The sequence below is a fragment of the Ahaetulla prasina genome, chromosome 5 (assembly GCF_028640845.1).
Source record: "Ahaetulla prasina isolate Xishuangbanna chromosome 5, ASM2864084v1, whole genome shotgun sequence".
NCBI lineage: Eukaryota > Metazoa > Chordata > Lepidosauria > Squamata > Colubridae > Ahaetulla > Ahaetulla prasina.
The window spans coordinates 19,866,638-19,881,123 of record NC_080543.1 but is presented as its reverse complement, the minus strand read 5'-3'; the positions used below and the strand labels follow the sequence as shown (position 1 = coordinate 19,881,123).

Genomic DNA, 14,486 nt, shown 5'->3' with positions numbered 1-14,486 from the left:
ATCTTTACATTATTGTTGCACATAATGCAAAATTTATAATACCCCTGATCTAGTAGAGCTATTAATGTGACAAATTTCTGATACTGCTTGTTTTTTCACTATTTACTTACTAACTCTATCAAACTGAGATATTCAAGATTGGAAATAAAAAATGATATCTATTAAGTATATGCTAGTAATGTATTAGTTTCCATAAACGTAAAATATGTCATGGGAGTTCAGATTCTGATACCATGGACAATAACATCATCATTGTACTGGCACAACATTATTTATTTGGGATGTATTTTCTGGAATATAAAAAAGTTGCAGATTAAAATAAAGTTCTATGTGGAAAAAAAGGAGTATTTGCAAAAGAGAAATCTCCATAAATTAAAAGTAGCTTTTTTAAAAAAGAGGTTAAGAGCTAGTACAGGTAGTCCTCAATTTACAACCACAATTGAGCCCAAAATTTATGTTGTTAAAAATTTATGTTCTGAGAAATTTGTTAAGTGAGTTTGCTCCATTTTACGACTTTTCCTGCCACATTTGTTAAGTGCATCACTGCAGTTCTTAACTTAGGAACACAGTTGCTAAGTGAATCTGGTTTTCCCATTGACTTTGCTACTCAGGTCACAAAAGAAATCACATCACCCTGGGACATTGCAACTGTCATGTGAATCAGTTGTCAAGCATCTGAATGCAAATCGCGTGACCACGGGGATGCTACAACAGTCGTAAGTGTAAAAAAGCAGTCATGCCACTTTTTTCAGTGATGTTGTAACTTTGAATGGTCACTAAATGAATCGTTGTAAGTCAAGGACTACCTGTAATAATTACGGATAAGGAATCCAAATTAAAACTGAAAACATAATTATTATGGTGCAACACTTTTTCTCGGTACCTGAAGTCCTGGCTCTTTCCTCAGCCCTGAGCTAGGATATTATGTGAGCTGCCAGAATGTTTCAATGTTTTTCTGTGAATTATTGTGCATTCTACTGATTTGTTGGCTTATTACTGTTTTTTTTTTCTTTTTGACATTGTTAGTTGCTTGGTAAGTTGGTGGCTATGTCTACTGAATAATAAAAAAAACAAATCCACACTTCTAGTTCTAAACTACAATGGCTATGTTTCCATTTTTATAATTTCCATTTTTTTTATTTCAATGTAGATGTTAATATTACCAATCAGAAGCAAGTGAGTATAGTCCCCAAATAAGAATGGAATCTTTCAAATGACTTTAAGCAGAACTACAGAAGACTCATAGTTTCCACAGGCTAAAGAATATTTAGATTCAAGCCAAAATAAATCTATTAGGCTGTTGGCCCTTTTATTTTTAGAGGCTTTTCTAGACATTGACACCAATCTAGTCTTGGTGTTCCAGAAGCCCTGAAAGTGACCAAACAGTGTCACGTAGACAGAGTTGAATTTCAGGATCTGATTGTATATGAACATGGTAAAAATGATTAAGGGTGGAATTGAGGAAAGCAACAGTGACAAAAAACAGGCTTATGTACTAGAATCAAAAGGATACACAGGACTGCAATCTTCAAATGGCTGTTCAATTTATGCAGCTTTAAGGCATTCTGCGGCAAGTTTTTTTCTCTTAGATGAGCTTTTAGTTATCAACTACTGCTTTGAATCATTAATCTAAGTTATTTTTAATAAAAAGAACCTGTGATCTCACATGAATCTGCAGCCTTGATATTACTACCCCTGTTTCCCCCAAATAACACACAACTGGAAAATAAACCCTAGCATGATTTTTTAGGATGCTCATAAGTCTTACCCCCAAAATAAGCCCCAGTTAAGACTGTCAACCAGACTGATGCATGTAGTACTGTATTTCCCCGAAAACAAGACCTAACCGGAAAATAAACTCCAATTTGGAGTTTATTTTGGAGCAAAAATTAACCCAGTATTATTTCCAGGGAAACATGAGTATTTCTGCAAGTAAGCAACTCCCAGTAATAATTAGAAAGAAGTTAATTGCTGCCATATTGTCCAAACCAACTTTCTCTACAATGGTTTCATTGCTGAAGTGAGCTCTCAGAACTTTTCATTAGATTATATGCTGAAGCGGTCAGATTATTGCTTCTAATATACTAAAAAGTATGCACTCACAATGTTATGAATAACCATAAAGGAATCTTGCCCTATAACAGAAGTTTATGTAATCCAGCTTCATATTTTGGATAGCAAAAAAGAAAGAACACAAAATGAAAAAAATAATTTCAGATTAAGATTGTACTCCTCTGGAATCCAAGACTCTGCTGGCTTCTACCAATTTGATATTACATATTTAAATAAATACGGACAGATACTGTAAATAGTCAAGAATCCTACCTTAAACTTCCAGAAGTTTATCCAGAATTAGAAATTATGAACAAAAGTAACCAATGGTTCAAGCACGTAAACATAGTAACAATTAAGATTACCTAGTTTATTGTTCATTCTTTTGCTTGAGAGTCAGTAACATTTATGAGCAAATGTTTGAAGGCTGTATTTTAATTAGGTAAAAAAAATATAAAATATCCAAGTCAAACTCCATCATTGGTGATTTGATGGGCCATGTATTTTTCTTGGCAGCAATACGGAATGGGTTTACCAAAGCCATTTTCTGAGATAATCTCAGTTCCAGAGTCTTACCTATAATCCTGCAGTTTCTTGATCCTACATCCAATTACTAAGTAAATGTAATTCAGTTAGCTTTTTGAAATCAGACAAGATCAGGCAGATGCAATCTCCTAATCACATTACAGCATTTCCTGAGTCCGACATTTGTCCTATTCACACTGATTTTGAAATAACATGAAACATCAATAATATCTATGCCAGGACTTAGTTTCACCATTGTAGCTATTTAATTGGACCAATCATCTTGCATGAAGCTACAACAGGAGTTTTTTCATACCTTGTTTTATTTTTTTAAGTCTGTATAAATCAGAATTCTGTATGGCCTACTGTAGTGCTTCTATAACCAACTCTTCCATATTCAGATACAATACTTAGTATTCAAGCAATCCCTTTCATTAGTCCTCCCACAGTCAACACATAGCACTGCAATGTGGAATTAGTAGTATGTGCTTTTGAGGTCTGGCAAACGGTTGAGCCACACTGGAGAAGATGGAACATCACAAACAGACTTGTGATCATACGCACTTTTATTAAAAACATTAATACACATTTTGCCAGGAAATTCAACACAGATGAGGTCCCAATAATCAGGAGAAGAGCTCAGTCTTACACTGAAATCTTGAGAGAGCACACAGTCTCACTGTTCACAACACACATAGAGTTGTGAACATGAGTTTAATAAAAAGGGGTTTAGGTCTTTGATGCATGAAATAATTCGAGTACAACGGTTTTAACTACATATAAATTGGGCTTAATTTGTTGGTCTCAGGAGAACAGTGCAAATTAGCACTGTTTTCCCCAAATGGTATTTAAAAATAAATTTAAGAACATTGCAAAGACATCTATCATACTGATCCCTAGATATTTCCACTAACCGGTTATTTATCTGCAACTGTCTCAGTATTTCAAACAATCAGTTTAAGATCAAGGCAAATCAGTTATTTAATATAACTGCCATATCCAGAAAGGCCTCACCTGAGCTATATATTATTACACCAACTAATAAGGTAGCATCCTTTGCAGACTGTACTCTCTGTGGTCATTTCAGACTACAATTTTAAATAATCTTCCAGGTTTATAAGCCTGTATCTATCAAGACGGTACATTATTTCCATTCATTCTTCTTTCCGACTTCTTCAAAAAATATTTATTAAAAATTGTCAAGTTGTATTCTTAAGACTTTAAGTTAACCACATTTTCTTTCTCTATAACTGAGTTGCTGAAGCCACTGCATGATTCTAACACCTTTCTGCTGAATCTGTTTAGACATTTTATTCAATTATTTATTATTAGGAATTCTAGAATAGGAAGCAGTAATTTATGTACTGTTCAATTCGGAAATCCAAATTAAAGTGTCCCTGATGGATGGCTGTGTCTAGTCTCTTTTTCAACACATCTTCTAGATAACTAGTTCCACTTCTGAAGTTTTTTTCAACTTATTGAGATAGAAATAAAAAGTCTAACTTATAGACTTAAAACTTGTATTTTAGAGCAGGGTTTTAAAACAACGGCTTTGAACCATCTGGGAAGGTTGCAAGCAAGTTAAGGGTAAAGGGGTTACAGTTTTCAAAATCTGATTACTTTGGTCTAGGCCAGGGGTGTCAAACTCGATTTCATTGAGGGCTGAATCACGGTTGTGCTTGACTTTGTGGGGCCGGGGGGGAGGGCATGGCCAGCTCAACATCACTTGTGTCGAGGGTGCTGTGGTGGTCCGAGCGCTCTGCCAGTGAAAATGGGATCCGGAGCTCCATTTTTGCTGGTAGAGGCACCATGGGCCGATCCTTTGCTGTTTCCAGGGCAGCCCTGCGGGCCAAATCTAAGCACCCTGCAAGCCCCCGAGCCTTGAATTTGACACCTCTGATCTAGGCAATTGGCAGTAGATTTTGATACAACCCTTGATTTGCCTATAGCTTTCGAAGCTTGCCCTGGATTCTGGGCTCTGCTTGTGCAAATCTTAGTGGGTACCTTGAAAATCACTGCAATGTATAGTTTAAGATCTGAAATAGATTAGGTTGGCTCACACCTTACCTCTTTTTTGAGAAACCTCTTACAATCTGGTTTTTCCAAAGAACCCTGGTACAGATCAGTGATGAGGGGAAAGCTTCCTATAGGTTGCATGTTGTTGCTGTTCCTCAGGCTGCTACTTTTCCATCTTGTTGGTAATGATTGTTACTATTTTAATATTGCATAGTCTCACTGTGTGACTACTGATGTAAGCTACTTTGATCCTTGCAGGACTAAGTGGGCGTATAACATGTAGTAAATAAATGTATTTTTTAAAAATAGGTAATTAACATTTATTTTTGGCTACCTGCTATCTTTATGGAAATCTTTGGTTTCACTCATGGGCAAAACACTACTACGAGAACCTCTGTTCTAAGCTATTAACTATCCCACCCAATTTTTGGCATCTGCAGATTTGCTATTCTTCCCTGATTTTCATCCAAGATATTAATATAGAAGCTGTGTAGGATCCAGAATTTTTATATGATCCAGAATCTTTTGATATCCTACTAAATACTTCATTGAATTTAATGAAGAACCACTAATAAGACATTTTAAATATGATTTTTGAATAAGCTTTACATCAAAGTCATATATTAAAATTAGGGTGGATTTGATTTAAATCAAGTTGACTTAAATCACGATTTAAATCACTAGTAAAAAGGCTTGATTTAAATCAACTTGATTTAAATCATAATTTTAAAAGATCAAATGTCATCTCCGTCCCGCAGCAGCTCTTCCTCTGACCTGCTGTTGACTCACCGAAGGTCCCATTATTGCACAATATACAGCCTCATGCTACATAACAAAGCTCCATTTCATGCTGAATAAACTGAATTATTAATGTCTTAAATAGAAAAGTATTTTTAGATTTTTACTCCAAAAGCAATTTATTAAAATAAATTTGATAAAAATAAAAAAACCAATTTAAATTTTAAAAAATCCATTTTTAATTTTTTTAAAAAATAATAATTAATTTTTATCCACCCTGTTTAAAATGCACATTATTTAGCTATTTCAACTTGTGTATGGCATGCAGAAAAATGAAACATCTCTAATAAACAAAAAAAAAAAGTGCCTTATACACTGTAAGCCGCCCTGAGTCTTCGGAGAAGGGCGGGATATAAATGTAAACAAAAATAAATAAATAAATAAAAAACAGTACAATCCATACACTAATTAAAACGAAGTTGGTTACTGGGATGTCTGTAAAAATTAAAATAGCACCATTGCATTAATTCTGCCAGCTTCTAAACACAGGGCACAGGAATAATATGATAAATGCAAAACCTAATCCAATACCAGGAATAAGTACTTATTTTCAACCAAGGTAACCAGGTTTTAATTTTGCCTTGGCTATAACTGAAATCAATTGACCTTTGATAAATCATAATGATATTACTGAAGGCTTCTGAAAAGATAAAAATGTGAGACTCTCCCAGAAATGTGACAGATGGAATGAAATTGTATGCCACTATTTTCCTTACCCAAAAACAGTTTCCAACAAAATATTGTAGCAAAATTCTTCCATACAGAGGTCCGTTCCTAATATAGCCCAGTATAAGATTCAGTGTTATTATCCAGCTCCTCAACTGGCAAAATTTGAAACACTGTTATCACAGGGTGGCCATTACAAGATTTCTCTGAGGTAATATTTAAATATGACATATTTATTTGCACAGCAGATCTGAAAATGAGAATTGGCAGTTAACATAATTTTAAAATCTTTTTAAAACATTCAGCAGACTTGATATATTCAATTTTAGGCCCATTTTCTACAGAAGGAACATTTGTAAGATTGACTGCCAAGTTTAAAACAACAACAACAGTTGAGGCAACTTAGCTCCTTGAAGCTGAAACAGAGTCTTCGCTTTATAGGCCAATTTACATGCTTTAGAAATTCAAGGTTACACAAATCTAACAGAGAATTAGAAAACTAAGCACCTTCTTTCGATCCCTGAAACCAGCAATGACAAATATGACCATACCATCTTGAAGTTGTTTGTGGATATATGTGTTGGAGGAGTGGGGAGGCAGAGCAAGTGAAGGTATCCGTTATAAAACCACCAATTATTTCTTAAACATACCAAAAGCGAGCTTATGAGATGCACATAGCTGCTTTTTAGGCATGTCGGGGTATTAAAATACAAATGAAACCCAAGCACCTTGCACAGCTGATCTAAGTCAAAAGAAAATGTTTCTTATTTTGCTGAAACATTTGTTATGAGCCTACCTGACGTTTTGGAGCATTTGCTGTGCTGGGATTGATATTCCGCAACGCCTAAGAGTAAAAGAAATAAGACGGGTCAACATTACTTTTTTGTGTCTTACGACAGGGATGGCTAGGCTACCTTGACTTTACTCATCATCTTCTTAATGTTCTCAAGAGAGAAGTTCCTAAAGCAGCCACAGACGATAAAGTAGTTAAGAGATGGCAAAGTTTGCTGCATAATGGAATAAGACGCTTAGGAGTGCTTACAGAGCACATGAACATGTTTTGTTTAAACATACATGGGACAAAAAGAAGTAGTCTGGACACTGCCTGGCTTGAAGTTAGTTATCTTCTTGAGAAGATATTGACGAAAAGAAATCCCAAATTAGAAGCCTTTTCTAAAAGCATGCTGGCTTGGCGGCATTTGAATTTGTTTGATATTAATAGCAAAGCAGTTATAGGCAAAGTTCAGAAAATTCAGCTTAGGAAGCTGTTATTTTTAACTTGTCCAGAGGCAAGTCATGATTTTTATTTTATTTTTTAAAAAGGAGACGTCGCATAACGATCCAGTTTAAATAGAGTATTTATTCCTTTAAATGTTATTTTAGTATAAAGTCTAACTGCCTCTAGAACAAGGGCAGAAAAAGCAAGGAATGATGAAGGCAAAAGCCTGAAGAAGTGATCTCCAAATAGGAAAATACTGCCTGATGCAAGAACCACCACCCAAAAAGCAAGGAAAAAGAGGTTTTAAAAAGATTCTCCAAAAGCAGTTAGGGAATCTGCAATGCTCCACAATCCTCACAAAACATGATGCAAAGCACTGGAGAGAAGGAGCTAATCAATCATTAGCAAAAGATCTAGGACAGTAAGCAATGACTCAGAGCAAAGGTTTTAGAAAGTAAGCTTTATGGTTTCTTTGGGCTCATGCCTCCAGGGTTACCAAAAAATAAAAAAGCAAAAGCAATAAATCAGCTTACATTTAAGCGTTTAAGAAAAGTATTTTGGTTTAAAAGAAGGAAATTTAAACTGAAGTAAAAGACCTGGGTTAATCCGTTTTAAGAGTTACTAATGTTACTGCAACCACATAAACATTACCTAACATGGATGAATTCCCCCCCCTTTCACTTTCTCTCTTATGAAGCACACAGTCATAATGAACTATGTAATCAGCACATTGACATGTGCATTCTGCAAGAATCCACATCCATGGAAGAGGGCTCAGTAAAGTACTATGATGATAAGTTTCCTAAAATTCATTATTTTATGGAATTCACTTCCACAAGATCTGTTGAACAGAAACAGGCTTAGATGACTTTTTAAAAAAAGTTTAGGTATATGGGGAGCATGGATTCTTCAAGGACTTTTAAATTACGATACCTAAAGAGCTAAATATTTTTATATTTAAGTTCTAGATGCTGGAGACAGATTAACAGGGCCAATATCCTTAGGCCTTGCTTGTCAACTTCCAAAATCCCCTGGTGACTACTGACGGAAAATGGAACAATGCGCCACGTCCTTAAAAACAAGGAACAGCTTTGGGTTTTTTGGGGTTTTTTTTTTACAGAAAGGCCGAAGTTTCAATACTCTTCACAAACACAGCAAGACCAGATCCAATTCACACATGCCATCCATCATGAAAGCTGGAAAATTCAGTCAGATGAGCTCTGACCATGCAGAGCATTAATACAGTTGCAGAGCTACTCAGCAAGTTGTCCAGGAAGCAGAGTTATCAGCAATGAAAAGAGCACCATGCCAGAAACAGCCCAGCACCACAAACTGTCACAAAGAAATATTTCGAAAGGTATCAAAGAATCTGATTTGTCGCTTGCTGGGGCAAGTTATACGATTTGCGACTCCCTCTATCTACTGATTTCTTGCCACAATTGCAGTGCTGAAAAGCACAACGCCACTCATGCATAAGCAACAAGTTACCGTATTATAGTTGAAGTTGGGTGTTTTCTAACCTGTGGCCTCACCTGCCGAAGCAGTTCTTGATGCTTCAGTCGCAACCTTTCTTTTTCCATCTGCAGCTGCTGCAGTCTTATCTGTTGCTGTTGATTGGAAGTGCCACCTCCCAGGACTCCGCCGGGAGGACTTTGGGGGGTCAACGGCGGTGGCTGTTTCACTGGTGCGCTTTGGCTGATTCTCTGGTTCATAGCTGTAGAAGCAAACAAAAGAGCAGGTACTGTAAAGCAGTCTTATCCCCCAAAATCCTAATGTTTTGGAATATACATGCCTTAATGCAGAGGAAACCAAACCCCCCCACCCCCAGCTCCCCGGGCTGTGAATCAGCACCAGCCTGCAGCATGCCAGAAACTGGGCTGGGCAAACAAGCAAAGTCCCAATCATGGGATGCACAGAAAAATCTCTCTATGCAACCAGTCCCTAGTACCCAAATGGTAGGGGGCGGCTGCCTTAATGGATTTAATAAAGGAAGAATTAGGGCCAAATATAATAGTTTCCTCACATTAAAGGACATTGAGAACAGGAAGTGAGAAGTCAGAAAGGAAATAGAGTGAGAATTCCCATTTGCAAGTATAAATATATCTTGTTTACTACTTTTAACACTAGAGTAGCCCCACAGTGAGATGAGTGGCAAACACAGGTAGTCCTCGAGTTACAAAGGTTTGTTTAATGACCATTCAAAGTACAACAGCACTGGAAAAAAAGTGACTTGTGACCATTTTCACATTTATAACCATTGCAGCATCCCCATGGTCATGTGGTCAAAATTCAGGTGCTGGACAACTGATTCCTATTTATGAGCGTTGCAGTGTCCTGGAGTCAAATACTTTTTGAAACCTGACAATGGGAAAACCAGGTTTCCTTACTACTGTGTTACTAACTTAACAACTGCAGTGATTCACTTAACAACTGGGGCACGAAAGGTTGTAAAATGGGGCAAAACTCACTTAACAAATGTCTCACTTAGCAACGGAAATTTTGGGCTCAATATGTGGTCATAAAATCAAGGACTACCTGTAAATTTAACAGATCAATAATGCTAACATGAGATGGAAAAAAGGCAAATTTATGTTTTGAGTTCACCAACACACATCGTAAGTTTAAATCTGAAGGGATAATAATGTTAAAAAATCTCACAGGCTGCAGAGGAAAATCTAGATGAGATGGGAAAGGAAAATTTGTCTTGTTAATACTTCTAATAAAGGCCATCCAGATGGGTCTGTCTGTCTGTCTGACTGTCTCTCTCTCTCTCTGTCTCTCTCGGAATTTCAAAGAGATTGCCAATACTGCACAAAGATAAATCCTGCAGACAGTTTAAAATTGAAATTATAGTATCAGTATATATGTACAAAATTTAGTTTCTGTATCCAAGGAAGTCCTCAGAACACGGCCATAATATATGCAGACATTATGTGATTAATATTTAGTGATACCCTTATTATTTTCAATATTATTTCAAGCAGAATATGGCTTAATGAAAGGAAGAATAAAACTGAATTAAAAATAGCAACTGAAAAGGGGGGGGAAAAAACAGGTCAGAGACTCCACAAACTTGGTTTATAGCCAGACTTCTCAAAATCTATTTAAATTATCCAAGCAGTTGGGCAAAACAGCTGTATTCCAATTACATGTTTTAGTCAGCTGGATTTCTCCTAGGTCACAGAAATAAAATACTCTTAATATAGGCTCATGTAGAAAAATGTGCCTGCTTCCATTTCTGTTGTAAACAGACAACTCAACCAGTTCTACTGGGCTGTAAATCAAAATGAGGCTTTTTTTGTAGGCATGTGACAATAAGAACCAAACATTTTTTCAATCTCTCGACTGATTCTAAGCCAGGTCGAAGATATACAATGATTAACATTTATGAGCACAGTGTCTCTTAATAACATGTCTGATAAAGAGAAATAAAGGCACAAAAGTACAACTCAGCCTCTGCATTCTATATAATAGGAGACTTCAAGGACTGTCTTGCCTTTAATAGAAAAGGCAATAAACAAACAAACAAAGTGAAAACAAACATTTTTTTAAAAAACGTTGACAAATATCTTTGGGCAGTGACAACTTTCAATCCATGAGTGAGATAGAAAAATAATGTATTTTAAAGAGATTATTAACATTACTTTAAAACATTATTAACAGGACAGAATAATTCTGTTGAAGAGGGAAGGAGCGAATGTAAGAGTCTAGAAAAACTATATAAATTAAGTTTCAACTGTGCATTTGTCTCCCATCGGGGATTCTTTTTGTTGTATACCTTGAATGCCTCTTTAGTGGCTCAAAACATACTGTAACCTGTTTTTAAATGGTGCCTAAATTAAGGAAAGGGAAAAAGTAAATATGCAGTCCTTTATCTACTAGACTTTGGATTTATCTGTTTCCTGCTCTTTCTTTTCTTGGGCAGCAGAGAAGTATTTAAATATGGGGTTCTACACCCACACGTACCAAAGACCTCACAGGCAGACAAGAAGAAAACAAGTCATTGTTTCACAGGATTTAGGAGGAAAAAGGGATTTGGAAGACGTGAAGGGAACAAGTTAGTAATGTACTGTTTACCTATCTTAGTTCCATGAAACCACCATGCCTTTTAACAAGGATAATTTTAGGAAAGAATGTTGTCTAGTCACCTTCTTGCTGCTCTAATGCAGTACATTATCCAGTTATCCTTCTGAAATTATCAAAATCCAGTTTATTATACATACCCTACTCATTCTGTGTAAAAGGCAACTGTGCAGTATTTCTTTTTTCTTTTTAAAATAAATCTGAAGACCAAAACCCTGGAAACTCTTAACTAGCGATACTCAGTAAATACAAAGAACCAAATCATAAACAAGTAAATCCAACTATGTTCAAAGGGCTTTACACTATGGTTAAGTTGTAGGTAGGATTTAATGCTACATCTATTTAAAAATAAAGGACTGAAAAGGCTCTTTATTTGAACATTCACATTTTACACATTATGGGCAAACTTAAAAGGCACAAGTCTCAAAAGAAAAATGGAAGACTATGATGGCTTTAGATACTCAATGAGATATTCTCCAGGATTCCCATGTCCATATAGATGGAGGGAGGGATACTGGTTTCAATACATTTTCTTAAGTATTTATGACCATATACTGTACACCTACAGCAAGGAAAAACAAGGTATTTCTTCATGTTAGTCACAAAGCAAAAATAGGCAGAACTTACTTCTATATGAGAGTATCTCTACTTGCATAAGTGAATTAAAAACTGGTTTCCTGTTAGCCTTCAGTGAGAAAACAATATAATGTATTTGACTTTCCAGTAACAGTTTCATGGAGGTGTTGGGTTTTTTGAAAAGGGTTAAGAGACACCTAGAGCGCCCCTGGAGGAAGATGAGGGAGGACTCTGATTGGACATGACTCAGAGCTGCCATTAAGGCCCATCTTGTGGCAGTTATGAGCGGTGAAACATCATCATTTCTCTGCCCCTTATTGCACCCAGAGTATCTCCTAGAGGCTCTGTTCAGGATTCGAATGATTATCTTCATGGTTGCACGGACGACTTTCCTCCATACCTGATGGACAAAATCACTCAGATTTGTTCCCAGTCAGAACTCATATGTGATGGTCTATGTGAAATGTCTGGGGAAAGGTCTTACCTAGTTACGTGGAAACAATTTGACCCTGCTGGACTTGATGGAAATGGGCAGGGTCCCCAATGCTGTCATCTAAACCGTCAGTTAGATCTTTATCCCTCCTGGTTGGTAACAGCTTCTAGGATGGTGACCACCAGGTGGCTTCAGGAAGTAATTAATTCCTCACTGCAGGATGGGACATTCCTGGATCTGGTTTGTCCCCTTCTAAAAAAAAACATTTTGTGACCCCCACAACCTGCCTGGACAATTTTTGTCCAGTTTCCAACTTTCCATTTTTAGGGATGGTGGTAGAGAAGGTGGTTGTTTGAAGAGGGCCCTGGACAAAACAGGTTTTCTGGACCCCTTCCAGTCAGGATTCTGGCCTGGTTACATGACAGAAACATTTGGTTGCATTTGCTGATGATCTCAGGTGAGAGTGGGATTGGGGTGGTACCAACATCCTTACTCTCTCAGCAGCCTTCCATGCCATTGACCCTGGTATCCTTTTTGTCTCACTGTTTGAAGTTGGGCAGTGCAGTTTTGTGGTGGTCTGGCTCCTTTCTTCAAGGCTGGTCCCAAGTGGTGCTGATAGGGAGTGAGAGATCCGCAGGACTTGGTACTGGTACTCACTTCTCTACTCCTCTTTAGCTTCTATATGAAGCCACTGGGTGAAGTCATACATCACCATAGGCTGAAGTATTATCAGTATGCGGATGGTACTGAACTTTCTATGGTGAGCCAAGTGATGCTGTTGTTGCCTTTTTGCAGCGGCTGGAAGCTATGAGGGTCAGGATCAGCACAACAGCCTTTGACTAAACTCTGGCAAGACCAAGTGGCTTTCGGTACATGGAGCTTTGAGATCCAGGAGTTTACCATCTCTAATTCTGGATTGGGTTGCACTACCTCAAGACCTGGTGCGCAACTTGGGATTCTCCTGGGACCGGCGACTTCTGCTCAAAGAGCGGGTGGCAGTCTGGGTTAAAAGAACCTTTGCACAACTCTATGCTGTATGCCAGTTGCATCCTTTCTTGGATTGGGAGTTCCTGCATTCAGTCATTCAAGCCCACATCTGGACTATCGCAATGCACTCTACATGGGGCTACCCTTGAAAGAGTATTTGGAAACTACAATTAGTGCAGGATGGAGTGGTGTGGGAGTTCTTGGGACCCCTAGGCCCATGTTACAACAATGTTCTGCAAGCTACATTGGCTATTGTTTTGCTTTTGGGTGCAATTTAATATATTGGTTACCACCAGTGAAACCCTTCATGGCATGGGTCGATTTTTCTTCAGATCCTGAGATTTTATTAGAGATGCTCATGATTTCAGAATCTCTACACCGTTAAGGCCAAGGACTCAGTTTACATTACTTGAAAACTTAACAAATCCTAACATGTCTTACGTTACTAACCTGCACAGCATATATATATATTATTTATGATGTATAAAATGGTTCAATCAAGTTATAAAGTGTAAGTAACTGATTTTTAAAAATTCTCAGTATTCTTAAAATATGATCCCAAACCTTTTCAGGAATATATTTTTTTAAATAAAATAGAGGAAAATACACTTCTAATTATGCATTCAATTCTTGGTACAGAAGTGTACACTTGTTTTGCGATTCAGATGTCATAACAAAGTATGCAACTGAATAATTACTGACTGAAAAAAGAACAGATGGTAACCCATCTCGTTCTAGTTATCTAGTTTTCTAAGCCATAATTTAGAGAAAATAACAAGCAAGGGGCACTCATGCCATTTTGCATTTGTCCAATACAAAAAGGACAGAACATCTATTCCTTCTCCAGTCTATAGAGCAGCCAGATTTGCTGGCTGAGGAATTCTGGGAATTGAAGTCCACAAGTCTTAAAGTTGCGAAGTTTGGAGACCCCGGCTATAGAGAGATGCTGAGAAGATTGTGAGTCAATGGTCATGATGGGAAAGAATCTTCTCTGCATCCCTAGAGAGAAATGAGGTCATTTAACAAGGGTAATAGTTCATCCTCTCTTCTCAAAGCTATCAAAGTTTTAGAAAAGTTTTACAAATCCAAAATGTAGCTTTGAAAATATGATGGTTGTTTCTTTATTTGTTT

General features: G+C 37.0%; 1 protein-coding gene across 8 annotated transcripts in view; it reads right to left on the bottom strand.

Moving 5' to 3' along the window:
- YAP1 (Yes1 associated transcriptional regulator) overlaps positions 1-14,486 on the bottom strand; it is an 87,221-nt gene that overhangs the window by 10,238 nt on the left and 62,497 nt on the right. For 2 of the 8 annotated variants that reach the window (XM_058184840.1, XM_058184844.1), the window contains 2 exons: positions 8,797-8,990; positions 6,854-6,901 (listed from right to left, as the gene is read on the bottom strand). In XM_058184840.1, the coding sequence (XP_058040823.1) occupies positions 6,854-6,901; positions 8,797-8,990 (242 nt within the window). The remainder of the gene's footprint in view (positions 1-6,853; positions 6,902-8,796; positions 8,991-14,486) is intronic. The other 6 variants (XM_058184841.1, XM_058184845.1, XM_058184842.1 and 3 more) reach the window with 3 other exon arrangements.